This window comes from Equus asinus, chromosome 14, assembly GCF_041296235.1.
Source record: "Equus asinus isolate D_3611 breed Donkey chromosome 14, EquAss-T2T_v2, whole genome shotgun sequence".
Lineage (NCBI taxonomy): Eukaryota > Metazoa > Chordata > Mammalia > Perissodactyla > Equidae > Equus > Equus asinus.
The window spans coordinates 24,296,833-24,322,644 of NC_091803.1; the positions used below are offsets into that span (position 1 = coordinate 24,296,833).

The following is a 25,812-nucleotide window of genomic DNA, read 5'->3' on the forward strand; positions in this document are numbered from 1 at the left end:
AACTGACCTCCAAGGGGCAAGGAAGCTGGGGTATTTATTCACCACTTGCTGTCTCTAACTGGTTGGAGGTTACAGAACCTTTCCCACCCACTTCAGGCCTGCTGGGTACAGGGGCATACTCCTTCCTCCAGATACCACCCTCAGAAACTCAGGAAGCAGCTGGGGAGACTGGCTGTCTGGGAACTGTCTACACAAGATTTCCCAGGTGGGCTAAGCAGATATGGGCAGGGCATGCACAGTGTCTGCTTCAGGGGGTGACAAACTTGAAGTGCCTGAGAGAAATCCGGGGGCAAGTATCAGAGGACACATTAGGGTTATAGGCACTTAAAATCTGTATGCCATCACCATGGCCTACAAAACGCTTCATGATGTGGCACCTGTTTCTTCTTCAACCTTATCTCCCACTATTCTCCCCCTTGCCACACTGGCCTTCTTTCCTTTCTTCCAATATGCCAAGCTCTTTCCTACTTCCTGGCCTATGCATTTGCTGTTTCCTCTGCCTGGAATGCTCTCCTCAAGCTCTTTGCCTGGCTGGCTCTTTCTCTACCTTCAAGTCTCAGCTTAGACACTACATTTTCCCAGAGGCCTTCTCTGACTATCTGGTTAAAGTAACCCCTTCCTCACCTTCTCTAACTTATTAACTCTATTTTTTTCCTTCTTGCCTTCCCGTCTTTCCTTTCTTCCTCATTCCTTCCTTCATTAACAAACATTTATTAAGCACCTGCCACATGCTAGACACCACTCTAGACACTGGAGAGACAATGATCAGCAAAACAAGCATGTCATGGGACAAACTAGCACTCCGGAGCTTGCATTCCAGTTTCAGAAATAGACATAAACAAGCAACAAATAAACCCCCATTTGCAGTACTAATAAGTGCTATGAAGAGACAGGGGAGGTGTTGTGGGTGGAAACAAAGGGGAAGAGCCAGCTTTAGCTAGGCCATTACTTCATCACACGTCACTTCATCACATTTCGTCATCTGTTTCCCCTACTAGTCTTCAGCTCCATGAGGGAAAGAAGCATGTCTGCTTGGTTCCCTATGGTCTCCCCAGCACCTGGCATGGAGCCTGCCACAGTGCCTGCTCAAGAAACACTTGGTGGGGGGCTGGCCCCGTGGCCAAGTGGTTAAGTTCACGTGCGCCGCTTTGGCGGCCCAGTGTTTCGCCGGTTCGGATCCTGGGTGCGGACATGGCACCGCTCATCAGGCCACAGTGAGGCAGCATCCCACATGCCACAACCAGAAGGACCCACAACTAAAATATACAAGTATGTGCTGGAGGGATTTGGGGAGAAGAAGCAGGAAAAAAGAAAAAAAAAGATTGGCAACAGTTGTTAGCTCAGGTGCCAATCTTTAAAAAAAAAAAGAAAGAAACACTTGGTGAATGAATGAACCAAGATTGGAGATGGCCAATTTGGGCATCCTCAAGACAGGGAGGTGGTTACAAGCAAGGGGATGGACAGCATTGCCCAGGGAGAATATGAGGAAGGGGAAGAGCAGGAGGCCTGGGAAGACCCAGGGGAAGGAGCCTCAGAGAGGAAAGGATCCGGGGGTCAGCCTGAGGCAAGGGCAGAGAACACCTCACCTTTGTCTCTTGCCCACATATGCTCTCCTTGGCTGCCAGCTCCTCCTCAGGCTGGAAGGGCCTCTGAGGTTCCATCATTTCCAGCCTCAAGAGCCCATATGTTTTGGATCCAGGAATCCAGGTCCCCTCCCTAGGGAACTGCACAGTCCAAGGTGAATGTTCTGGGACTCAGAAAGGCCCCTGGGGCTTGTGGATTCACATGGAGCCTGAATTTCTCCACACCTAAAACCTCCTGGTCCCACCCTTCTCTGCTAGGGCTTAGCTCAGGTGTCACATCCTCCAGAAAGGCTTCCTTGACTCCCAATCTGAGTTAGAAGCTTCTTTCTGGCTCCTACAGCCCCAGTGCTTCCCTCACTCACTCCCTTGACCACCCCGAGTGTCATCCTCTGCCTAGGGGAGATGTTATGAGTCAATACTAGTAAGAAGGAAGCTGTGCCTTAGTGCCCAGATGCAAAGTGAGGGGACTGGGGACAAGAAGGTTCAGAGGGGCCCAGCTTGAGTTCCTGTCCTGGCTCCCCACTATCTGTACAACCCTGTGCAGGTCGCTGCCCTTTCCAACCTCAGGCTCATCTGATATGTGAAGGACATCCTGCAAGGGCTGAGGCTGCAGGTCCGGTTCTGGCCACACAGTGGTGGCCCAGATCCCACCAAGGCCAGAGCCAGCACAAGGAGCAGGGAGTCCCGACGCAAGGCTGTCTCGCGCAGTCAAAGACACAGCACCAGTGTGACGTGGAATGTATTTTATGTAGGTAGAAAAAAGTGCAAAGAACAGTGAGGGAGTGGGGAGAGGGACGTCCTGGCCTGGCCTCTGATTGGTCGGAATTGCAAGGGTCCTCCTCCAGTAGGGAGGCTCCCTCAACAGGGGAATAAAGTGAAGAGCTCAGGCGGCATCGCTCGTCAGACTACGACCCACTTTGGGGGCATGTGGCCTTGGGATTGGCCTGGCCTTTTCTGAAGTTTCCCACGGAGAACGTATAGTACCGTACCTTAGGGGCGGGTCTCTCCAGTGGGTAGGGCCTTAAACAGCCCAGTCGGAGAGAATCCCAAGCTCAAAGAGCAAGGCCTCGGGGTCTGGAGAACAGGGTCTTTTCGGGAAGGGCGGGGCCTTTGGGGCCTTGGTCTCCCAAAGGGGCGTGGTCAGCCGAAGAGCTTGAGGAAGCAGGGCTGGCAGTAGGGCTTGCCGGCGCGCTCCTGGAAGGAGCCCTTGGTGAGCGGGCGCAGGCAAAAGGTGCAGGTGAAGTGGTCCGGGTGGAAGCGGCGGCCCAGGGCCGACACGCAACGGCCGGTCACCGGGAGGCCACACGTGGCGCACAGCGAACCGCGCCGCGCGTGGAAATGGTTCTCGCACAGCGGGCGGCCCTCGTGCTCGAAAAAGCTGCCTCCCGAGAAGGGCGCAAAGCATTCCTGGGGAAGGTCGGCCGCGAAAGGATGGGTCAGCGGCCAAACCCCGGACCAGATAACTAACTTTACGAGCTGAATAACCCACTGTGCCCCCCCGCAACCCCACCCGGACGCGAAGCCTCGCCTCCAGGAGCCCCCTACCCTGAATAATCGCCCCGCCCCAGCCTCCTACTTCCGCCCCCCGTTGGCCCACCCCTCCCAGGCTCCGCCCCCACCGCAGCGCACCCTGCAGACGAAACAGTCTGGGTGCCAGAGCGCGCTGAGAGCCGAGATGTAGTTATCCAGAATGGGGCTCTGGCAGCCCTGGCAGCGCGGGGCGAACAGCTGCAGGAAGTCCCGGCGGCAGTAGGGGCGGCCCTCGCGCTCGTGAAAACCTAGAGGCGGGAACCGAGTGGGCGGAAAGAAAAGAGTGCGAGGTCCCACCGAGGACCTACAAGAGCTGAGACTGTGGGGCCAGAGGAGGGGCAGTCAGCGTGAGCAGTAGGTAGTGAGGGACAGTGCCTGGAGTAGGGGCAGAGCGGGAGGGGATGGGATAGGAACCCATGACAGGGAGAGGGTGGGGCCAGAAGAAAGCAGGAGAAAATTCCCGGCCCAGAGGGCTTCGGAGGTCGTAGAGGGCTGGGCCAAAGGGGACGGGGCGGGATGTCGAGTAGACTGGCGGATTTCAAGCTCTCACCCTCATCTCCGAAGGGCTCCCCGCAACTGACGCAGCAGAAGTGCTCCGGGTGCCAGTGAGTGCCCAAGGCAGTAACCATCTTCTATGGAGAACGAAAGGAGACACTCAGTGTGGCCCTCCATCGCTTCTTCCCTCCCTCTCCCTCCCTGAACCTAGGTGAGTGGGTTGAAGTATGAGTTTAAGGCCCTGGAGATCTCACAAGGAACCTGGGAGTAAAAGAGAGAGGGTGGAGGGGCTGGCCCCGTGGCTGAGCGGTTAAGTTCGCGCGCTCCGCTATAGGCGGCCCAGTGTTTCGTTGGTTCGAATCCTAGGCGCGGACATGACACTGCTCATCAGACCACGCTGAGGCAGCGTCCCACATGCCACAACTAGAAGGACCCACAACAAAGAATATACAACTATGTACCGGGGGGGGGCTTTGGGGAGAAAAAGGAAAAAATAAAATCTTTAAAAAAAAAAAAAAAAAGAGAGAGGGTGGAGTCCAAAAGGCCACGGAGAGGCCAAGGGGCAAGGCTGGGGAGGGATGGGGGGCTGTGAGTGGATGAGGCCCATCCCACAGTGAGACAGAGGTGGGGCTTGTGGGCCGGCAGGGCTCACGTGTCTGATGGGTTGATTGCAGAGGCCACATCGTGGGGAGAAGCGCTCAAAGTAGCACTCGGGGCAGAAGGGGGCTCCATCCTTCTCGAAGAAGCTGCTGCCTCCCAGGGCCATGGAACAGCCACCGCAAACGAAGTGCTCAGGGTGCCAAGCGCGGCCCAGCGCCGTCACCACCTGCGAGTTGGGAGTGAGGCCCAGAGTCAGAGTGGCCCTCAAGCTGCCATGTGCCCAGTGACCTAAGGTTTACAAGGCACATTTCAAGTCTTTTTTTTTTCTTTTTACCTTTTGACCCTCTTCACCCATTTCTCCCACCTCCCTACCCAAGTCTTATCTCTGAGAGATCAGGATGAAGAATCTAACAATCAAGTCAGTGTGTAAGTGCTATAAAGGAGGAAGGGATCCATGAAGGCAAAAGTACCTATAGCCCACAAAAGTCATAAGGCCACTCTGCTTTGATGAGGTTGGAAATTCTGGGATAGGAGCAGACACTTTATCTAGCAAGAGGATCTAGATCAACCACTGAGCATGCCTGTTGTCAATAACATCTGCTTAGTCAATAAGCCAAGAGCCAGAGCTCCCAGACCAGACTCTGGTGGAGGAGAAATGGTCTGTGTGGGTGCCTGAGAGATGGTGGGCAGCGCCAGTGAGGCTTTTGTGAAGATTAAATGAGATGGGGGTTTGTAAAGGAGCTAGCACAGTGCCTGCACACAGTAAGACCGCAATAAATGGGAACTGGGTTGGAATTCTCACCCTGCCACTTATTGCTGTGTAACTCAGAACTTCAGTTTCCCCATCCATAAACTATAAATAACAATAATACCCTCTTCCCAGAGTTATTTATTAAAAGGGAACAGCACAAAGGCTAGCTTTCAATAAAGATGGGTCCATGAGTCTCTACCTCCCTACTCTCAGGGCTCCACTTACTTGCCCAGCAATGGGTTTATTGCAGGAGCCACAGAGGCCCTTGGCCTGGGTGGGAACACCACGGCGGCTGAGGTCCGACTGCAGCAGCCCCAGCATGGTGTCTAGGCTGCCCTTGCTAGTTGGCCCTGGTGGGGATTGGGAGCCCTCATTCACGGAGCTTGGCACTGTTGGCTGGGTTGGCCCAGAGGCTGAAAGCTGCAGCAGGGAGGACATGAGAGTTGAATCAGCAAGGCAGCAGAGGTGGAAGGGTCTAAGATGGATTGGGAAGCCACAAATCCACACTTGCCCACCCCCCTGCCTGACTTGACTCACGTGGTTCTGGACCCGGAAGTCAGAGAGTGAGGCCATCAGTCTATCCAGCTCCAGAGTGGCCGAGGTAGCCGAAGCCTTTGGGAGAAGAGGGGATGGGCTGGGAGGGCTGTGAAGAATAAAACTCGTGTCAGCTCAGAGCCTCCTAGAGTAATACTCCCTCCAGTAACTCAGGCATCCAAGACTGATCGCCTCTCTCCCAGTGCTGCCACTATACTAAACTCACAGGCTGGGCCTTTTCTTGTCATCAGATTGGTCCTCCTTCTGCTCCTCTGCAGCCTCCTTGCTAGATGGGAACTGAGACATTATTTCATCTGCAGAGAGGAGAGAAGGGCACTGGATGTGAGGCCAGGCTCTACCCCCCCAGTTAAGGCTTGTGTCCCTTTAGCTGCTACTCTGCGAAGTCTATAGCCCTTAGTCTCTGCCCTGCCTTGCCCTGCCCCCATCCCATCAGGGCCCGTGTCAGTAACCCTGGTACCTGTGATGTTGAACTGAGTAGCATTAAGTTCCTGAAGCAGTCGGTCTAGCTCACAAAGCCCTGTGCCCAAGACACCGCTGGAAGAGGAGAACGGAGGGGCCGCAGGGGCTGCAGGCTTCGGGGACCGAGGCTTGCATACCGTACTGGGAAACAGGGTAGGAGCCTGGGTTCAGGGGTGGGGAATCCAAGCCTCCTCTGAGTTTCAGTTGGCTTTCCCATCCCCACTTCCCAGGCCCCTCACCTGTACAGATGGTCCTTGTCTCCAGAGGCTCCTGAAGACTCTCCAGACCCCATCTACAGAGAGAAGGACACATGTGTGGGATGATAGGCCTGTACTTTGCCCCACTCAGGCCCAGATCCCCCTAGCCCTGGCCCAGCCTGGCCTTCATGGTTGCCCCTGCCCTCAGCATCTGATCTCACCTGTGGCTGGTGGCCATAGGGCAAGGGAGACTTGAGGGGCTCTGGGGGCCGCTCTTTTGGAGCTCCTGACCTTGGCATGTGTGAGGTGGTAGTCTCCAGGTCAGAGAGCAGGGCATCTGCAGGGAGAGGCCGTCAGGGTGAGAGGTTGAGAGGTCAAGGTTAGGGCAGATAGAGAGCCTTAAGAGATCAAAGGCTAAGGGTTCCAAGTGGGTGTATCTGAGGAGGACCAAAGCCAGAATTAAAAGTAGAGGTCAAGAATCAGAAGGAAACACAAGGCCTGACCAAGTCAGAGAAGTGGAAGGGCAGCAACCAATATTTATGAACAGAACATCCCAAATGGCTCACCTCAGCCTCCTCTTTCCTTTATTCTCGGAATCTTCCCTAATGCAGTCAAAATTCTCTTTACTCCAGCCAAATTTGGCTCTACCCCAAATTGCTCAATTGGCTGTATGCCTGGCACCCAACCTAAATAGGCCCGCACAGTCCTGGCCCACCTCCAGGCGACACTTGGTCCCACCCTATGCACCTTATTGGTGAGTCTTCTGGGACCTGCTTTCTGATTGGCTTATTCTTCACAGTACCGGTGCCCGTTACCCCTACTGAGCAGCACCCCCTACTGCAGGGCGCTGGAACACCTTCTGTCCCATGGAGGCTCAGCCTTCTAGCCCCAGTCCCAACACACAGGGAAGATGTGATGAGTGGGTCCTCCTTCCTGCCGGAAGACACCCGCCCCGTCCCCAGATCTGGATCCGTTGAACCCTGTCCCTTCCAGAACCTAGAACTCCCTACCCCTTTACTCCTCATGTCTCAGCACCATGGTGGAACCTTAACTCCCCAGCATCTTGGCCCTCCTCACCTATTATTCCCTTTCTGCCCCAAAGACCTGACCCCTACCATACTTAGGAGCCCTTAACTCCTTCCCAAAACTCTGGGGCAGGCCTGTTTTCTTCTTCAGAACTTGATGTCACATTCTCCCTTCCCGTCTACTTTTCCAGTCCCTGAACCCAAGACCCCTTTAACCCCTCCCTTCCCAGAGCGGATGAGCCCAGGAGCCCACAGGCACTGCATCTCCCTGCCCATCCGTCCGCAGCCAGTGACGGAGGAGCGGAGTGAGGGAAGAAGGGAGGGAGCGGCCGGCCCGGGAAAGGCAGGAAGGGAGAGGCAGGAAGGGGGACGTGGAGTCGAAAAGGAGGCGCGGGCAGAGAAGCAAAGAGACAGGAGGCAGGGATGGGGAGTGCGAGGGGGCTCCAGGATGGGGAAGGGAGTTCAGGCGGTGATGAGGGGCTGGGGACAAGGGGACCCGGGCCCCACTCACCCAGGTCCTCCATGGCGGGGCGCGGGCGGATCGCGTGGGGCGAGCAGAGCAGGGCGGGGGCCGTGTCCGGTGGGGGCGGGGGGCGGGGGACGTCCGGGAGCTGGAGGCCTGGCCGTGACCATGTAAGGAAGCCGGGACCCGCTGGGATGGGGCTGGACGGGGGGGGGGGGGGGCGGGGGGAGCAAAGAACGGGAGAACCCGGGGTGGGGGCGTGTAAGGAGGGAAGGCCACGGCCCAGCCTGCCTGCCTGCCGCGGAGGCGGCCACACCCCAGCCCTGGCTTCAGCTGCAGGGAGCCCCAGGCAGCCCGAGCCAGCCAGAGAAGTGGCTCTTCCAGACTAAGCCCAGGATCCTCTGCCCAGTGAGACTCTTAGACACAGACTGAGGCCCCCAAGCAGACACCTCCCAAATCTAGCACCCTGAGTTCTAGACAGAGCCCTCCTCCCACCCAGGCCCATCCTGAGAGACTTGCCCCAGGCAGAATTTTTGGGTTGGAGGCAGGAGTGATGTTCTAAAGATCAGTCAGACCCCAGGTTCAGAGAACTTCCCTTAAAGACCCTGACAGACAAGTACATGAACAGAGATCCCAAAAAACACAATACTAAAGAATCTCTGAGATGGAGACGGACACAATGAACCCTCCCACAGACTCTAAGCCAGGACGTTCTCTCCAGGACTTGGAAACAGACATACAGACACAGATAAACCGAAACCCAGGCCCAAGCCCTGTGCAGGCTCAGAAAACACTCCCAGGCAGCCAGACCCCAGCCAGCCTTCAAGACAAAACCCTTCCTCAACAGTAAGGCAACCCACACCCATTCAAAAAGAGCATTGTCTCAAGATACTGATGAACACAGGGAAGGAAGCAAGACACAGACTCCAATCACAGAGGAACAAGAGGCCTGCCCTGGGCTGAGACACTGAGAAATCAACGTAGAAACAAGATACTCTAGAGATAGGTATGGACAGACACCATAGTGCTGCAGCCACTGGACTGAGTCTCAACCCAGACCTGAGTCCAGATATGAGTACTGGAATGAGGGTCTCAACCCAGCAGCAAGTCAGAACAATCTGGAGAGCTTTTTAAAAACACTGATGCAGGGTACCCTCCCCTCAGTTCACTTCAATCAGAAAGGGCCCAGGCATCAGTTTATTTTTTAAAAGCTCTCTAGGTGGTTCTAATACACAACCTAAGAACAGAGACCTGGACTCACAGAGGCACAGAGACAAGTGTCAACATTAGCGCCCTAGAAACTAACTGGCAGGCCCAGTCTAGGCACTCTCCTCAAAGTCAGCCTGCCACCTGAGTGGTCAGTGATCTGGGAGCCAGGTGATAGAGACCCTGCCTTGGAGACCAAAGCAAGATGAGCCCTTCCTTCACCTGAATGCCAGCCCAGGGCCTTCGCTCTGTCTGGGCAGAACTAAGATGGGCCTCAGGGACTCTAGGAACACAGCAGGTCTTCCCTCAGGAAAACAGCAGGACACTTGGTCCCAAGAGATGAAAAGTGAACCAGAGACTGAAGGCCCAAGATGGGTGAAGGGCACTCAGAAAACAGTAATGCCAAGGCCCTGGACATACATCTCCACACTCATAGCATCCTCTCAGCACATTCTTTTTTTTTTTTAAAGATTTTATTTTATTCCTTTTTCTCCCCAAAGCCCCCCCAGTACATAGTTGTATATTCTTCGTTGTGGGTCCTTCTAGTTGTGGCATGTGGGACGCTGCCTCAGCGTGGTTTGATGAGCAGTGCCATGTCCGCACCCAGGATTCGAACCAACGAAACACTGGGCCGCCTGCAGCAGAGCGCGCGAACTTAACCACTCGGCCACGGGGCCAGCCCCTCTCAGCACATTCTTTCAGCCCTGACCAAGGTATATGTGTCCAGTGGGGTGGCTGTGTGAGCAATGAAGTTGTGTGGGCAGGAAGCAGGCTTCCCCTGGGGCCCAAAACCACATCCTAGGGAGAAGCCTGAGAACTCTACTCTACCCTAGGTCTCCAGGAAGCACTGCATAATTACTTATTAAACTCCTACATGCCAAGGGTGGCCTATATTGGGACACAGAGACCTGGATAAGACCTGCTTGATGGATGAAGGGGTGAGGGGACTTCCACAGGAAAGTAAGCAGAGACACCACACAATCCAACTCCAAAGTTTTTAATCCCAACTCCAGAAGGCTGGCCCAGGCCAGGTGCCTGGAGCCCTGGGCTGTTCTCCATCTCATGGCCCCAGACTCTGGCTTTGGCTTCTCACTCCTGAGTCTTCAGACCATCATCCTGGAGTCTAGTTCCATCCTCTCATCGGTCCTCGATGGTGACTCCTTCTGTTCAGCCTTCTCTCATGCTACTCTGAGGGAGGCCTCCTTCATAGCCAGCTCATCCTTGGGTCCCCTCCCAGTGAACATCAACAGCCTAGGGTGGGACCTTTGCCCCTAATTCAACCCCCATCACCACAGCCAGTAAAGCCTCAGTCAGGGGCCCTGCCTCCTCACCTGCTGCCTCCACAAGCCCCACTAGGGCCAGGGCCCTCTTCCGAGGGCACTGCCCCGGCCCCAGCGTCCAGCGGGCACAGTGGGCAGCCAGCCGGGGCCGGCCCAAGCGAAATACTTCACCCACTGACTCTGGTCCACCCTGGGGTCCTAAGTGGATACGGCCCACAGCCTCTTCCAGCTCCTCCTCCAGCCCAGGCAACAGGAAACGGCCAGCAGCCTCTAGTGCCTCCTCAGCCCCTGAGCCTAGCAGGGGCTGGCCCGGTGGGGGAATGGGCCCTAGGGCAGCTCCACAGCCCCGGCAGCCATGCAAGTGATGCAGGATAGGCCAGGCCGCGCTGGGTGACAGGCCTCGAAGTGGGACGAGGTCCATCTGGGCTTCTGCAAAACTGCCAGCTAGCAGCGCCCGGAAGAAAGGGGAGGCAGTAGCTGAGGCAGCTCGCTGGGCAGGGAGCTGTAGGCCTGAGTCCAGTAGGAAGTGTAGGTCAGGGGCTGGGATGGGGGCTGGGCCCAGCAAAGGTTCATAGAGGCAAGGGGAGGGTGGGCCTAGGTCTAAGGGGACTGCAGGAGGGAAGGCTGGGCTCACAGTGGGGGATACCAAGCCTTGGAGGCAGGAAAGGGAGTCCGCAGCAAAGAAGAGAAAGAGTGGATGCGGAGCTGGCCGAGTTAGTGCTGAGAGGAGGAGACGGAGGCCGCCCTGGTCCAGAAGTAGCCGGCGCCACAGAGAGGGCTTCCTTTGGGGAGAAAGAGAATCTTTGAGAAGGTAGAAAAGGGTAGGACCAGGAAACAGCAACCTTACTCCCCTGACCCCTGCAAGACACCCACATCCCCCTTACCGACAGATGAAGGGCAGGGTCAGTGCGCAGGCCACACGGTCCTCAGGGCTCCCAGAGAGCAGCAGGTGAGTGAGGGCACCCACTCCAAAGGGTGATTCGGCCTGAACGGTCAGGTTCTGCAGCAGCATCTCACCTGCAGGGATGGGCATAACAGGTCAGGTTGGGAGCTAGTGTCCAAGACTGGGGTTAGATGAGCAAGACAGGCCTCTGGGCCCCTGAAAGGAAGGAGGGTAAAACCTCAGGGCAAGAAATCATGGTATGGAAGAAGGGGATGATTGCAGGCCCTTGGAGGGATGGAGTGTGGATGCTAGGAACTGGAGGTGAAGGGCAAGAACAGCAACTGGGATGGTCAGGGAGTGAGTCTGGGCCTTGAAGGACTGAAACAGGGCACAGAAAACAGGGCAGTCCCTAGCAGTGTTAGAAATGGTGGTGTCTTGGGAAGACATGGTACCTGAGCCTGAGTTTACAAGTCAGTGTGCCCAGTGGGGAAGTAGTCAGGAAAATGCAGAACCAAGAATCAATTGGGTAAGGAAATGCAGACAGGCATGATTCTAAGTTGTTGGGGCCAAGCTTAATGTCGGGGGTATCTGGACCCCAACTCTGGGGCAGGGGATGGAGCAGAACTCTGCATGCTGGGATGGTGGAACAAAAGGGAATCCCTATCCTCCTCCCCCCCCCCCCCCACCCCCTCCGGTGGCTGAGGTTGCCTGGATGGTGGGACGGGGAGGGAAGTGAGAGAGCGGGTGGCAGTAAGCTGTAAGGCCAGGTTCTGAGCCCACTGGAGGCATGAGAATGGGATGGGGCCGTGCATGTGGGTGGAGAGGCATGGGGACACACCCAGCTCCCGATGCTGGCTGCTGCGATCAGGCCGGGTACCCAGCTCAGGCCAGTCGTCCGGGGCAACGCCAAGCACGAGCCAGGCGCGCAGTAGTGCTGCACCATAGCTGCGCACAAAGGCCTCGAGGCAGGCGGGGTTGCATGTGAGGCGTGCCAGGATGCGCAGTGCACGAGGGCTCGGTGGGCCCGGTGCACCCGTCACATAAGCCAGCAGGCCACACAGGGCCGGACCAGTCACCAGTGCCCCACTCGGGTCAGGAGCCTGGGAGAAGCGCGACAGCAGCAGGAGCGCTGGCCCCTCACGGCCCCAAGGTTCCTCAGCAGCGGCAGGGCTGCGGCCTGGTGTGCGCAGTGTGCGAGGTGTCCGCAGCAAGGTCGGGCCTGGGGCAGGGCTGGCTGGCTCAGCCGCTTCCGGTGGTGGTGGTGGCTGTGGACATCGCTCAGGGGACCAGTCAGGGGAGATGTCTCCTGGGCCTGCAGCGTAGCCCTCAGAGATCAGCCATGACCTGTGGGAGGGAAGAAAAGGAGACTGAACCCAGAGCCAAGGCAAGAGAGCAGGGCCAAAAGAATGGTCATGCAAAAGGAGATGACTGAAGGCAGGGAGAGGAGGTGGGCCGAAGGGGAGATGGGAGCAAAGAGAGGTGGAGGAAAACCCCAACTCAGTCAGCAATTACTGAACTTATTATGTGCCAACCCCCATTTTAGTTGCTGAGGAGAAGCAAAGAACAAAATAAAAATTCCCCTCCTCCTACAGTTTATACTCTGGTGAGGGGAAACAGACAAAATCAATAAGGAAACCATAAGGTATGCTAGTGTGGAGTCAGTGAGGGGTGAAGTGGTACTAAGGAGAAAAGTAAAAGGGAACAGAAGAGAGCTGGGAGAGGCGAGATTTGCCATTTTAAATAGGGTAATGATGCTGGCCTCCACCAAGAAGGTAAGATCTAATCAAGGCACACAGGAGGAAGAGCGCTCTAGGCAGAGGAACAGCAACCCAAGAGGCCCTGAGATGGTACTTACCTGTCATGTTCAAAAACTAGCTGGGAGGCCCACGTGCAAGAGTATAGTGGGCACCAGGGAGAGTGGTAGGAGATGAAGTCAGAGAGTTCACAGGAAGGCTGACATTTATTGAGCACTGCTTAGTGCCAAGGTGAGGTGTAAAGTACCCTCATTTAATCTTTACGACTCTATCGAGTAGGTATGTATTATTATCCTCCATTTTATACAGAAGGAATAAGAAGCTCAGAGAAGTTAATTAACTTTCCCATGATGACTCAGCTTGTAGGTGGTAGCAGAACAAGAACTGAGACTCCAGAGCATACCATCATAACTAGTGCCCATACCACATTCCAGTGAACCTGTCTGGGTCTCAAAGCTCAGAGGTGCTGGGGTAGACCCAGGGGAGAGGAGGTGTGTTTAATGGGGACTACAAGATGGTCAGGTCTGGGGAGAACAAGAAATCAGGAGTCAGAGCCAATCAAAGTCTTACTGAGACAGAATGAGGGTGAGGGTAGTGAAGAGGGCTGGCGCAGACACAAACCCCAGCCCACAGCATCAGGTGGGGACACACCTGAGGCTTCGGAAGCTTCCCGCCTCTGCCCGCTCAGGGGTCCGCTCCTCAGGAAAGTCCCAGGAAGCAGCTTCTCTTCCCTCTTCTTCCTCATCACCAGCCTCACCACAGAGCTGCCCAGCCAAGAGAGGTACAAGTCCCAGAGCCTGTAGCCGACCTAGGGCCCCAGTATCATAGAGGAAGCCCACGAGGGCGGCCACGACACGAGGGTGCCAGGCGCTGGCACGAGGGTCCCGCAGCAGGCCCATCAGCAGCTCCAAACCACCAGCGTCCCGCAGCCGGGCCCGGTTGATGGCCTCCCGGCACAGCAGACACACAGCCCGCACCAAGGGCTGCTGAGAGGCTGGGCTAGCCCCAGTGGAGCCCCGGCGCCGCCGGAGCTCACCCAGTAGCACTTCCACACCACCAGCATTGCCCAGTGCAGGCCGTACCAGGCCCTGGGCACACAGGTTGGCAAGGATCAGGATAGTTGCCTCCCGTACCGCCCTTTTGGGGTGGGAGGCCAGGCTGACCAGTGGGCCTAGTCCCCCACCCAGACTTAGCTGCTCAGCACAGGCCCGGGAGCAGCCTCGACTCAGCTCCAGGAGGGCACGGACTAGGGCCAAGGTCAGCGCAGGGTCTGGGGCAGCAGCCAGAAGCTCAGCCAGCGGGCGCACTGCTCCCTGCTGTGCCAGGGCCAGGCGGTGCTGGGGTGAGTCTGCCAGGTTGCGGAGGGCGCGAACCACACTCTGCAGGCACTGGGAGTCCTGGCAGGCTGTCAGGCTCTCAACGAGCAGGGGAACAGCACCTGGAGAGGGAAGGGGAAGACAGAGTGAGTGAGGACACACACCCAAGCCCCGCCCCCACCCCAAGACCTAGCTAACTCCACCCTCACCCTCATGGCCTTCTCACCAGCAGAATGAATGTCCCCACAGCTCTCAGGTTCCATGGCTAAGTTCCCCAGAGCACGAGCTGTTCGGTTCTGGATGCTGTCTGTCTTCACACACTGAAGAATAGTCACTGCAAGGAAGTTTGGCCTCTTGAGGATTCTACCCTTCTTGTCCCTCTCATTAATCACCTCAAGAATGTGGCCTGAGGGGGTCAGGCAAGGCCTCCAGAAGAGGCTTGCTGGGTCTGGAAGGCTAAATATGTGGGTATTTACTAGAAGGATGGTGGACGGAGGTACTACAGGGCATTTCAGGTTTGGTAGCAGCCTTTGAAAAGGCCCAGAGGTGAGATCCATTGTCTGTGCTATGACCTCATGAAGGGCCTCAAATGCTAGACCAAGGGGTCAGGACTTGAACGTGAAGGCACTGAGAGACACACAGGGTTTTAAGAATGGGAGTGACGTGATACAATCTGGCAGCTATGGAAAGCATGGATGATAGGGGAAAAGAATAAGGCAGGGGAAGCAGCAAGGAGGCTGTTGCAATAGTCCAGGTGAGAAAGGACAAGGGCTTGAACCAAGTCAGCTACCAGCACAGCTCAGCACATGGGTACCAGTCTCTGGGCACATGATGGAAGAAGGGATATAAGTGGATGGATTCAAGAGATATTTAAATTGCAGAATGGTGACTGAATGATAGGGGTTATAAACTAATAAGAAATCCTATAATTTACTAAGGACTTACTAATGTGCCAAGCCTTTTGTCAAAAACATTACGGTCCAGAGGCATTTTATGGAAATGAAAAATACATTAATGTTTGATTTTATCCAAAAGATTAAGATTTCGTCAAAACTGGCATAACTTCACAACTGGCAGGCAACGATGTGTAAACTGTGTTCACAACGTTGCCACTAGGAGGCGCCACTTTAGCTGGTAAACAGAAAAGCTCGCTATCTTTTGTTAGGATTTGTTCTTATGGTGCTAGTTTTAAATAATTCCAAGTGCCCAGTCCCTGCTTAGGTTGCGTCCTATATTTGTATTTTATTTTCTCCCTACTCCAACTTTGCGAGGTAGCTATTATTATCCGTTTTTACAAAGATTCCTAGCCTCAGAGGGGTGTGACTGCACGGCCCACTTTCTGAACCTTCTCACTTCTGAACACCTTCTCACCTCCAGCTCATCAAATGGGAGCCCTGCACAGGACCGGACACACAGGTAAGAGTCATCTAAAAGTCACCAAATAACCCTTTGTGAGGGAGGTGCCCGACAAACAATACCCAAGAAATGACTAATTATCTGATCTGGGAAGGCTCGGGAATAATCTATAAAGAAAACAGCAACGTCACAGGTTGTGACGGCTCCAGAGGTGGCGGGGCGCTGTGCCGTCATAAAGCACAAGTTCTCCCAGGCTACGACACAAAGAACTCAAGACACCGCCCAAGCCAACACAAGCAGCGAGCACCGCGTGGGATCCTTCTAGGAAATGAGGGCGGAGCACTTACCCAAAGGGCCAATGCCTCCGAGTCTGCGCACTTCAGCCCGGCACGCCCCCTCCGTACAACAGTTGGCTAGGATGCTGAGCGCCAAGTCCAGGGTCTTGCGCAGGCGCGCTGGCGGCGAAGGCGTCGACGGCGACGCAGCGGAGGGGGCAGGGCCCGACGAGGGGGCGGGGGCAGCAGAAGCCGCTGACTCGACCGATGAGGGGGCGGAGCCGGGGCCGGCCTGGGACAGGGCGGGACCCGCGGCAGCCGCTCGCCGTAGCAGCGCGAGAAGGGGGCGGAGCCCGCCGCGTGCCCGGAAGCGCTCGATTCCCCCCGCTGCCTTGACGTGGCGCGTGCGGAGGGCTAAGAGCGCACGGCCCAAGGGTGTCTCGTTTGTAGCTGTGTCCTTTCCCCCACCTACGCCCTCCCCAGCGGCCGCCGTGAGCTGCGCGAGGCAGAACGAGAGCGAGTCCGTAGGGGTTGGTTTCGCAGCCGCCATCTTGGCTCAGGCCTAAGGCTCCGCCCCACTCCTCGCCGCTCATCCAGGGGAGCGGAACTGGAAGAGAGGGGCGTGGCCAGGCTCCTCCTCTCTGACGCATTTTGAATGGTGCCACCGCAGTTATTATGCAAGTCGGAAGTTGTAGTTCTCGATGCTGGTGCTCCGACTTTTGCATGGTTGCAAAAAGCACGTCATGAGTAGTGGTTATCTAATCGCTGTGCGAGCCCAGGAGGCGCGTGCGAAGCATGCTGGGATATATAGTCCACGCCAAGCCTAACACGCCTAGCTTAGGATGGGTCAGAAACTCCCAGGGTACTCGGAATGGGCTGGTGCCTTTGGAGAACACAGACATCCGACCATGAAGTCTCAGTACCGTGCTGCTCCTGGTAACTTGGGTACTCTGTCCCCAGCGTGTCCTCGGCAGCGACCGCCTTTTCCTTCAGGCTCGCTTCGCCGTCCCCCAGCGGTGGCCAGGTCACCGAAGACCGCGCTGACGGACTCAGAACGCGGAGCCAGGTCGAAAGTATCAAGTTCCTGACAATAGCCGCAGATGGGGAGCTCCTGCTGGCCAGGTGAATGAGAGGGTTAAACCTACCGAGACTGTTCGCTGCCACTTCCTAGAGGGGCACGGGCTAGTGGATATTTCCGTTTCCGGTGCTGATGCTTGGGTCCCGAGTGTCTCCTGCTGTCCCTCGGCTTGTCAGCTAAGTGGCTGGCGTCTAGGAAACCAGGCGCTTTTCACCGCGATTGAGTTGGCGGCGACAGCGCGGGAGTGCTCAGACCGGGCGGAGCCGTGGGGGAACTGGACGTCAGGATCCCAGGGATCCCCGAGGTCTGCCCTCGATTGTGGAGTTGTTCCACCTGAGCGGCCCTTCCTGGTGTGGCCGGGGCAGCCAGCCGACCGGGAAATGTTGCTGGGCCTGCAATCGCTATGTAGCTCAGGCTCTGGCCCTGGGGAGGAAGAATCTCCTGCCAGAATCAACTGTTCTGCAATTCCCAAAGCCCTCGAGTGCCGGGAGTGCGGACTGACTGCAGCCTACTTCCCTGACCTCATTCACCACCAAAGCAGCCACGCGGGTGACAAGCCCCATTGCTGTTGAAACGGAAGATGAGGGGGTTAAAATTTCCCCGGATTAGAGTGAAACTGTATTTTGTACCCGCAAGGTTAAGATGGAAAACAAAGAAACCAAAGTTTCTGAGCTTGCCTTACAGAACAGCAGAAGGACCACTGATAAGAGAGTAGCTTGCTGTCAGCCCCTGCCTGGCTAAGCATCTGGCAGGAGCATTGAGAAGCTAGAATGACCAATTGTAAACATTAGCCACATGCTCCCCCTCACCTACCTAAAACCCCAATAAGAAACCCTTGCTGGTAGCTTTTTGAGAAGTTCGGGATTGCAGCGTTAGGGGGCGGTTTTCCTTGCTCAGTGCTCGGCAATAAAATTCCTACTTTGTTCTGCTACACTTGGTGTCAGAGATTGGCTTGCTGTGTGATGGGTGAGCAAACTGACTTCAGGTTCTATATCATTATCCAGAGTATGGCAAAAGCGCCCGATGTGGCTCAAATTTGCTTAAGCACCAGGTACACGCTGGAGAGAAACCATACGCCTGCCCTGAGTGTGGCAGTTGCTTCAGCCTCAGCTCCAATCTCATCCAACACCCTGGCTCCCACTCAGGCCTCCAGCCCCACAAGTGCCTGGAGTGCAGGGAGGCTCTTGGCCACAGCTCAGACCTGGTTAAAGACCAACGGTACATACACCTGAGAAGCCCTACACCTGTGCTGAGTGTGGTAAGACTTTCAGTGTTAGCTCCAACCTGATCCAGCCAGCACACACACAGGTGGGAAGCCCTGCCACTGTGGGGACTGCAGCAAGAGCTTCTGCCTTAGCTCCAACCTGTTGCAGCACCAGTGCTAGCACGTGGGTGAGAAGCCCTTTAAGTGCCCCAGTTGCACCAAGTTTTGTAGACAGTTCAAATCTGCTGCGGCACCAACACACTCACATGGGCCAGAAGCCTTGCCCTTGCAGTGAGCTTGGCAAAAACTTCAGCTGGAGCTCCCTACCTGCTTGTCCACCAGGTGGCCCACAGCAGTGAGAAGCCCTATGTCTGCTTGCAGTGGGGCAAGGCCTTTGCCCACAACTCCAACCTGGGCCAGCAGGAGCAGACACACCAGAGTGGCAGCTCCTGCTTTCATCCCTGGCTTTCAGCCAAAACTTCAGCTCTGACTTTGGTCCAGTCCTCAAGGAGCCTGAGGGGACCAGCATCTCTAAGCAAACCTCTTTTCTGCTCCTCTAGCTGGGGCTGCTGATTTGTAGGCTGAATCAGGGAACTCCAGGCTGGAGGAATCAGAACAGTAGAGCTGAGATCACTGCCTTCAAAGAACCTTCCCACATAAGAGAGCTTATAGGCCTGTTCTCTGAGGCCCTAGAGACAGAACTCGGGCTGGAGGGAGAGTTTTTGGATGGCAGGCGCTGTCTAGCATTGGTCCAGCTGCTTCCAGTTGTAGGACACCTTTGGCAGCTGCTGAACAGATCTCTTCACAGGCCTAGGGAGTGATGGGTTAATCAAACCAAGAGCAACAACTACCTCATCCCAGGGGAATGGGACCAGACACCAGGCACATCCCTTTGTTGAATGCACTGGGGTGGGTAGGGTCCTAGCCTCCTGAGGAGACCATAAGGAAGGCTGTGTTCTGGCAGAAGGACCAGAGAATTTGTACTGGGGACTCTTATGTGAGCTCTAGGGTGTATGACCCCTTTAAAAGAGAACTGTCTTTACAGGGTGAAGCTAGGGCTGGTGGGGCCCAGGGCCAAAGCAAAGGACCAGGAGATCTGTCTGTTGAGTTCAGGGCGTGCTTTGTGGCATTCCTAGGCAGGGGAAAAAGGCCCAATATTTGTCATTTGCCCCTTCCTTCTTTAGCCGCTTCCCTCAGAGGTTCCCCAGGCTCATTCTCTGATCCCCCAAAGGAGGAAGAAATGATGAAGATTCACTTGTTCCTGGCCATTGGGGACTGAACGTGGCCCTTTTGCCTGGGCATTGGGGAGGGCTGCCCAAACAAATGTATTCCTGTTGGAAAAACTTTGAGTTTATAGGAGCCAGAGGGATGCTTCCCAGAGCACTACATACTCTGTGCTCAGAGCCGCATCCAAGCTATGAGGGCCTTCTGTTTCCTCCCCATAGCTGTCTGTGTTCCTAGGGTGAGGCACAGACTGGAGCCCTTGTGAGGCTGAGGAGGCCTAGTGCTCACCTCTGTGGAACTGTCCCTTCCACCATTAACCCCGTGGATCTGGCACCCTGCCCCCAAATTTCGCCTTTTGTCAGGCTTGCTGTGTCTAGAAAGAACCATAACCACATAGAATAGGGCCTAAAGGGAAGAAATGTGAAGTAACCCCTCTCTCAGCTTCCGGCACAGAGTATCCAGGCTTGTCTCTTCCTAGCTGTATGACCTAGGACAGGTCTACCTCTTCCAAGCTTCAGTTTCTTCATCTGTAAAACAGGGATGGCAATGGCTCCCTCACAAAATTGTGAGGATTCCATGAGATCCCTTACATGACACATCTGGCTCAAGGGAGTGACTCTGTAAACCTCTGTTCCCCTCTCTTCCTCAAGTCTAGAGCCCTTTCACTGGTGGTGTCAGTCAGCAAGCACCGTGCAGCTCACATTCTAGATCCTCCCTAAGGTTCCAGAAGTGAGCGAGACAGCCCCAGTCCTGGGGTAGCCTGGTGTCATGAAGGAGCTGGACTCAGGACCAGTAACATAGAATGCATGATGCTGGCAGTGGAGAAAGGGCCTCACCTGGAGCAAGCCTGAAAGGCTTCACTGAGGTGATAGCTAACGAATAGCACTTGTCTCCTCAAGCTGGGAACAAGAAATGCCCCTGGGCAGGGTTCTTGCTGGGTTCCCCTCAACAGCACTTCAAAGAGGACAAGCCAGCGTCTCTGTTGGAGGCCTGAGCCCTGCACATGCGCAGTAGGCATTCAATAAATCGTTGCTTGATCAGGTCCTGTTTATACTGCTTACCAGTGTTGGGCCTCAGCTTCCTTAGAGCTGTATTGAGTACTCTGCAAAATCTGTAACTGCATACAGATGTCAAGTACATAAGGAAGGTGGCCTGGGAGGAGGATTTGTTTGCAAGATCCCATTCAGAGAACTGGCAACTAATTTCTCACATTAAGACCAGTATCCCCGGGCCCCATCTCCTCTCAAATTGCAGAAACGTGTCCTGCCCAGAGCAGAGGCAGGCCAGACCTTGGAAGCAGGAGGGATGGGCTTAATCCAACAGGTGTTTATCGGGCATTCGCTGTGCCCTGAGCTGGGAGGAGAAGCAGCCGCACTACCCAAGTGCACGACTAATGCTTAGGCCAGAGATGGCAAACATGCCTGTTTTGGCCTTCACTGTGTGTGTGTGTTTAAACGATCAAGCCACCATTTAAATCAGGAGAATTCACATCACAATCTAGATTTCTAGTTTGGTGTTTTTTGGAGGTGAGGGGAGAGAGAAGATCAGAAAAGTCAGCAACACTGGATCGTTACAGCAGCAACTCGTTGACAGGACTGGGCCAGTAGCTGGGCCACTTGTTGTATCCTTGACCTAGCATGTGTCATTTGTGTTCCTTGCCTAACCTCTACAGAAAAGCATTTAGGAGTTACGATCCCCATACTACACTATGGGTGAGAAAGACCCTTCCACGCTGTGGAACCAGTTTCTCTTTTAAGACACACCCTATGGGCCTTGGTCAGAGGTCAGAATATTGGGCCCCTGCCCTATGAGCCTTGAGGAGATAGTCCCTGGCAGACATTCCTCACAGGACTATTGTGGGAGGCAGACAAGCAAACATGTGTGGAGGCTCTCTGTAAATCTGTAAACACTAAAGTTTGGGGGGACTGTGGAGGGGGTGGGAGTCAGTAACAGTGTCTCCCCTGAGCTGGCTGAGCTTCTGCCTAGTTCTGGGTGTGAGATTGATTCCAATACAATCTAGTTCTGTCTCTGATCTCACCCAGTCCTGGGACCTAGGTTCCCCGTCTGGGCCTGGTGGGCCACACAGAGGCTGGTACTGTGGAATGTGGCCATTATCTGGCAGCTAGAGTCCTGCTCACCTCCAAGTTCAACCATGATGTGTCAGGTGCTTTGGGAGGGGCAATGGGAATTCTGGAACAGCACCCCCCAAGCCAAACTCTCTTCCTCCCTTCCCTATACGTGCTCCAGGAGGACAGGGACTCTGCATTATCCCTGCTGAGTCCCCAGCATCCCATGTAGGGCAGGCACAGAGGGCCTTGAGGAGGGTCTGATCACTGCCTGGGTGAGTTGCAGCTTCTCTTCCCTGGGATCCCGGTGCACTTCCCAAGGGTGTGGAGGAAAAGTAGGGAGACTATTCCAGGAAGGGCTGAGGAGGGTGAGCCGGCTCAGGGCAGACCTGCCCACTTCCTACCCTAGTTCAACTACAGGGCTGAAGGTCCCAGGGCTATTAACTTCAGGGCGTGAGGATGGGTGAATCCCCGGGCAGTGGCAGAGACTAGGGGGCCATTTGGGAGCAGGTTGGGGGGTAGGGGAGTGTGGGGAAGAGTGGCTGGCCAGATCCAAGACCTGCAAAAGCCGGGCTCTGGGATTCCCTGATCCCAGTTACCCATGGAGGGTGGGACGGGGAGAAGAGGCCAGAAGTCCAGGAACATGACAACCCCCTCTAGCATAGTAGGACACTCCCCTCTCCACCTTACCTCCTGGCTGATTTTGAACCCAGTGGTGTGAAGATCTCTGGGGATGTCTGAGGTAGGTTCTGGCTTCAGGGCTAGAACTCATGGCTTAAGAGTCTCTGATTCCTGGGAAATGCCCATGGAGCCTGTCTCCCCCACTCCCTCCTACCACTGCTTCCCCACACACGCTGTTCCAGGCCATGGACATGCTACCTCTCACCACCCTTGACCCAAGACCTGCTTCAGCCCTTGTGCTGCAGCTGTTCAGAGTTGGAAAGGAGGAGGGAGAGACAGAAGCTTCTTCTGGGGCCATGACTGTGAAGAACTTGGGGACGGAGAATTTTTCTTAATTATGAAGGAGCAGTAACCCCTACTCCAGTCATCATCTCTGAGTGAAATTTCTAACCCAGAGGCTCACTGTTTCTCCCTAGGATTGGCTGGAAGAAGCCACGATTGGAATTCCAGCATCTGTAGCTCAGGACACCCATCACTAGAGAGTCCCAGTCTCCTCCTCTCCTGGACCCCAGGGGTCCCACCCACACAATTCATCTACCTCTCTCCATCAGTGTCAGCTCTCTGAGCTAACCATACTCTCTGAGACAGATCCTAGGGATTCCATAAGTGATAAAAAAAGAGGGACTAACATCCTGCTCACCATGTGCAACCTCTCCCAGGCTTGCCAACCTCCCCCATCCAGAATCCAGCTGAGCTCCAGGAGTGAAGTAAAGGGGGCCTCTGGAAGTTCAAAACAGACGTCTCCAAGTCCACACACCCAAGCTCTTGCACTTAACTCCCAGGAAAGGCCTCACTTGGAACCTAGGGCCCCTCAGTTTACTCAGTAATAAAAGACTTTGTATCATGAAAGAGTAAATGAATGAATTAGGCAATCTGGTTTCTAAGCTAATGGCTTTAAAAATTGCAAATTAGAAGAAGGAAAGAATGTTAGAATTAGGCAGACTAAAAGGACAAGCAAGAAAGAAAAGAGGAAAGAAAAAGAAAAGTTCTTCAAAGGAGATCTGCTCTTCCCCCTTCCACTCCCCTCCCTTTCCTGAGCAATTAGGTCTTAAAGCCTTTAGAGGTAGACAGAGTGAGACAGGCTTCTGCTGAGGACTGGGGCAAGTCAGTGGGCCACTTCAGGTAGCAGAGCCCTAGGTGGGTGAAGAAGGCACCCACGAGAGATGGTGGCCTAGCACAGGTGTCAGAGCCTGACAGGGTTAGGAGGGCATCGTGGAAGGGAAGGAGCTAGCAGGAGAGATAGGAGACTGGGTACACTGGGTGTTGATCAAATAATTACATATTTAAGGATAATGAGAATCAAGTTTCTCAGTGCTGGAGAAGAAAAACACCAATAGGGAAAGTGAGAAAACTCAGGTGGCCCTTATGGTGCTGGGTTGGAATTGGAGGTATCAAAGTGGAATCATGATTTTCAATAAAGGCATAGATAGATAATAGAAATAAATATAGATTTCTATAAATATAGATAGATGGCCCTGGAGCAGTGCCATCCCACTAATAAAAAGTTTTAAGATAACATCAAGAAAAGGCTGAGGTACTGTTCTAGAATAATGAAGACTAAAGAGACATGACAACTGAATGCAGTGTGTGCTTCTGAAATGTGTCCTATTGCTGTAAAGGACATCTTGGGTTAACTGGCAAAACTTGAGCAGTGTCCGAGGTTCTGACGGTATAGGGGAGGAAGAGAATTCCTCTACCCTCTAAGTCCTTCTGGCTGGGCTACAAATTAAATTGACATAAGACAGAATAACAGGAGAAAATCAAACAAAGCTTTTAACGTGTATACATGGGAGAAACCCAGGAAAACCGAGCAACTTGCCAGAATGGCTGAGGTTGCCACCTTAAATACCATCTTCAGCTAAAGGCAAAGGAGGATGTTGGGGGTCAGGGGAGTCAGTTATTGGAGATTACCAGAAAAGCACAGTAAACGAGAGTAAGGTTATTATGCAGATTTAAGTCCTTGCCTTCTGCACTGATAAGAGTTTCTAGAGGTAAGTTCATCCTCCTCTTCCTGGTACAGAGAAGGAGATATCTTTACAAATAGAGATTTTGCTTACAGGAGTAAATGTCTCTTACAAAAGGTAACTTCTACTTGGTTTTCAGAGCTTTTTCCATGTCTGGAGTTTTTTAAAAAATAACCAGCCAAAAATAATCCTTATCCCAAAGAGACACATCTTGGGGTGGCCAATTCTGATGCCCCACAATGTCAATTTCCTGCTTTTGATGGTTGTTTTGTGGTTATATGGGAGAATGGCCTTGTAGATAGAAATACAAACTAAAGTATTCAGAGGTGATTAGGCATCAAGACAGCAATTTATTCTCAACTAGTTCCGGGAGGAAAAATTCCTTGTACTGGATTTGCAACTTTCTGCAAGTTTTCTGTTTCAAAAGGAAATTTAGAAAAATAAATCTAAACACTCAGAGTATGGTAGTACCGGAGTGTTTCATTTAGGGTGGTGGTAGCATTTTTCTGGGGGCTAAAATCCCCAAATGAGTTGCAAGGAAAGCCTTGGCAAGAGTGAGGAGTGTGGAAGAAGTCAAAAGAGACAAGGGCAGAGCACAGAGAACTGCTTCCAGAGATTTTAGCCTCGCACCTATTGGCAGCTCTGTGCCAGCAGTTGCTCACGTTTTCCAAGCAGTTGTGATGCCCAGCAATGGGCTCACTCTGCTCACCACGATCTGAGCCAATTAATCACGACGAGTTAGAGATCGAGAAAGGAAGTTTAATTAGATTAGCCGGCTAATTGGAAGACGGGTGACTAATGCCTCAAAAACCCATCTTCAAGGATTTCAGAATCTTGAGGCAGTCATATAGGGAAAATGGGCAGTAAGGAGGGGGTCCAGGGGTGTTGGTCTCCAGGCGTGACAGGCTCCAGGCATCACATTGTTCCATTCTTCTGTCAGCTGTGATGGATGCCTTGTAGATGTGTTTCCTGCCTGTGGTCAGCCTGTTCCTGGAGAGAAACTCATAAAACAAAGTTTTAATTTATCAAGGTATGGGGGAATATATACGTAAGCAGAAGCCATAAATCAGGAGAGCACGTGAATTTTTTTTAAAGTACGTGCAGAGCAGTGAATAGTCACACAGAGGAGGGGCTGGAGCCATTTAGCAAAACAAGGTGGCCTCACTTTTGCTCACTTACAGTTGGGTACAAGTCACTAAATTCTCACACATAAGCAGATGTGAAAGTGTTTGCAACCTGGAGATTTTGAGCTTTATCAGTACCCTGGACAGATTTTTTTTTTTTTTTTTAGGTAAGAATATCACTGTTTTTATTTTCCTACAGGTAATTTTTCTATTGCTTCAACATTTCCCCCTCAAAATTAAAAAAGCAAAAAAATCCTGAAGCTTAGAATTAGATCACCTGGCCCTTTCTCTTCTTACCTCTTCCCACTTCAAAATGCTTACGTCTCCTAACGGCCAGCATCCTCTTGACGCTGAATTAGGCTCAACACATTCAATCTTTGTAAAGTCAGAAACACTTTGGACTTATCCTGCAGGTTTTTTTTCCAGCCCACCTGTCACCAAAGGGTTACCCCGAGGAACTCAAGGGTGGGTTTGGATATTTTGTTTTTCCAAATTATTCTTTTTCTTTTTGTTATGTTAAGGAGATGCAATCACCAACCACCCTAAACCAGATCCAGCCTCACCACAGAGGAGCTACGCCTACGACCTTTGCCTTATTTTTAATACTAAGATCTCTCTAGGAGGAGCTTCAGCCTTATTACCATAACCTGCAGTGTATGTGGAAGCCTGTTTTCCAACTGAGCCTGTGCAAGAGAACACCCACCTCTCCCTTTTGAATATTCATTCCCCATCCAAAATAAATG

General features: G+C 53.8%; 2 protein-coding genes across 3 annotated transcripts; both read right to left on the reverse strand.

Moving 5' to 3' along the window:
• Nucleotides 1-2,311: 2,311 nt before the first annotated feature.
• TGFB1I1 (transforming growth factor beta 1 induced transcript 1) lies at nt 2,312-7,989 on the reverse strand. Of its 2 annotated transcripts, XM_044746676.2 has the most exons (11): nt 7,707-7,989; nt 6,392-6,507; nt 6,213-6,265; nt 5,972-6,114; nt 5,720-5,807; nt 5,497-5,602; nt 5,185-5,379; nt 4,261-4,434; nt 3,664-3,745; nt 3,213-3,361; nt 2,312-2,990 (listed from the first exon to the last, which is right to left on the reverse strand). In XM_044746676.2, exons 1-11 carry the CDS (start codon nt 7,717-7,719, stop codon nt 2,724-2,726), a joined length of 1,386 nt encoding a protein of 461 aa, XP_044602611.1. In that variant the 5' UTR covers nt 7,720-7,989; the 3' UTR covers nt 2,312-2,723. The 2 variants fall into 2 exon arrangements, with proteins under 2 accessions (XP_044602611.1, XP_044602612.1); XM_044746677.2 differs by lacking the exon at nt 5,185-5,379 and having other exon boundaries at nt 7,707-7,941.
• Nucleotides 7,990-9,330: 1,341 nt separating this feature from the next.
• On the reverse strand, nt 9,331-17,729 carry ARMC5 (armadillo repeat containing 5). The gene is made up of 6 exons (XM_014842330.3): nt 15,801-17,729; nt 14,324-14,431; nt 13,433-14,219; nt 11,866-12,371; nt 11,029-11,161; nt 9,331-10,926 (listed from the first exon to the last, which is right to left on the reverse strand). The coding sequence occupies exons 1-6, from the start codon at nt 16,276-16,278 to the stop codon at nt 10,116-10,118; spliced, it is 2,823 nt and encodes a 940-aa protein (XP_014697816.1). The 5' UTR covers nt 16,279-17,729; the 3' UTR covers nt 9,331-10,115.
• Between the last annotated feature and the right edge of the window lie 8,083 nt (nt 17,730-25,812).

Coding starts and splice junctions, on each gene's coding strand:
- TGFB1I1 (XM_044746676.2), bottom strand. Junction 6,266..6,391: donor CCTATGGCCACCAGCCACAG/GTGAGATCAGAT, acceptor TTCTCTCTGTAG/ATGGGGTCTGGAGAGTCTTC. Junction 2,991..3,212: donor CAGACTGTTTCGTCTGCAGG/GTGCGCTGCGGT, acceptor GACCTTCCCCAG/GAATGCTTTGCGCCCTTCTC.
- ARMC5 (XM_014842330.3), bottom strand. CDS start 16,278: ATGGCGGCTGCGAAACCAACCCCTACGGACTCGCTCTCGTTCTGCCTC. Junction 14,432..15,800: donor CGGAGGCATTGGCCCTTTGG/GTAAGTGCTCCG, acceptor ACTTCCTTGCAG/TGACTATTCTTCAGTGTGTG. Junction 11,162..11,865: donor CAGCCAGCATCGGGAGCTGG/GTGTGTCCCCAT, acceptor CCATCCCTGCAG/GTGAGATGCTGCTGCAGAAC.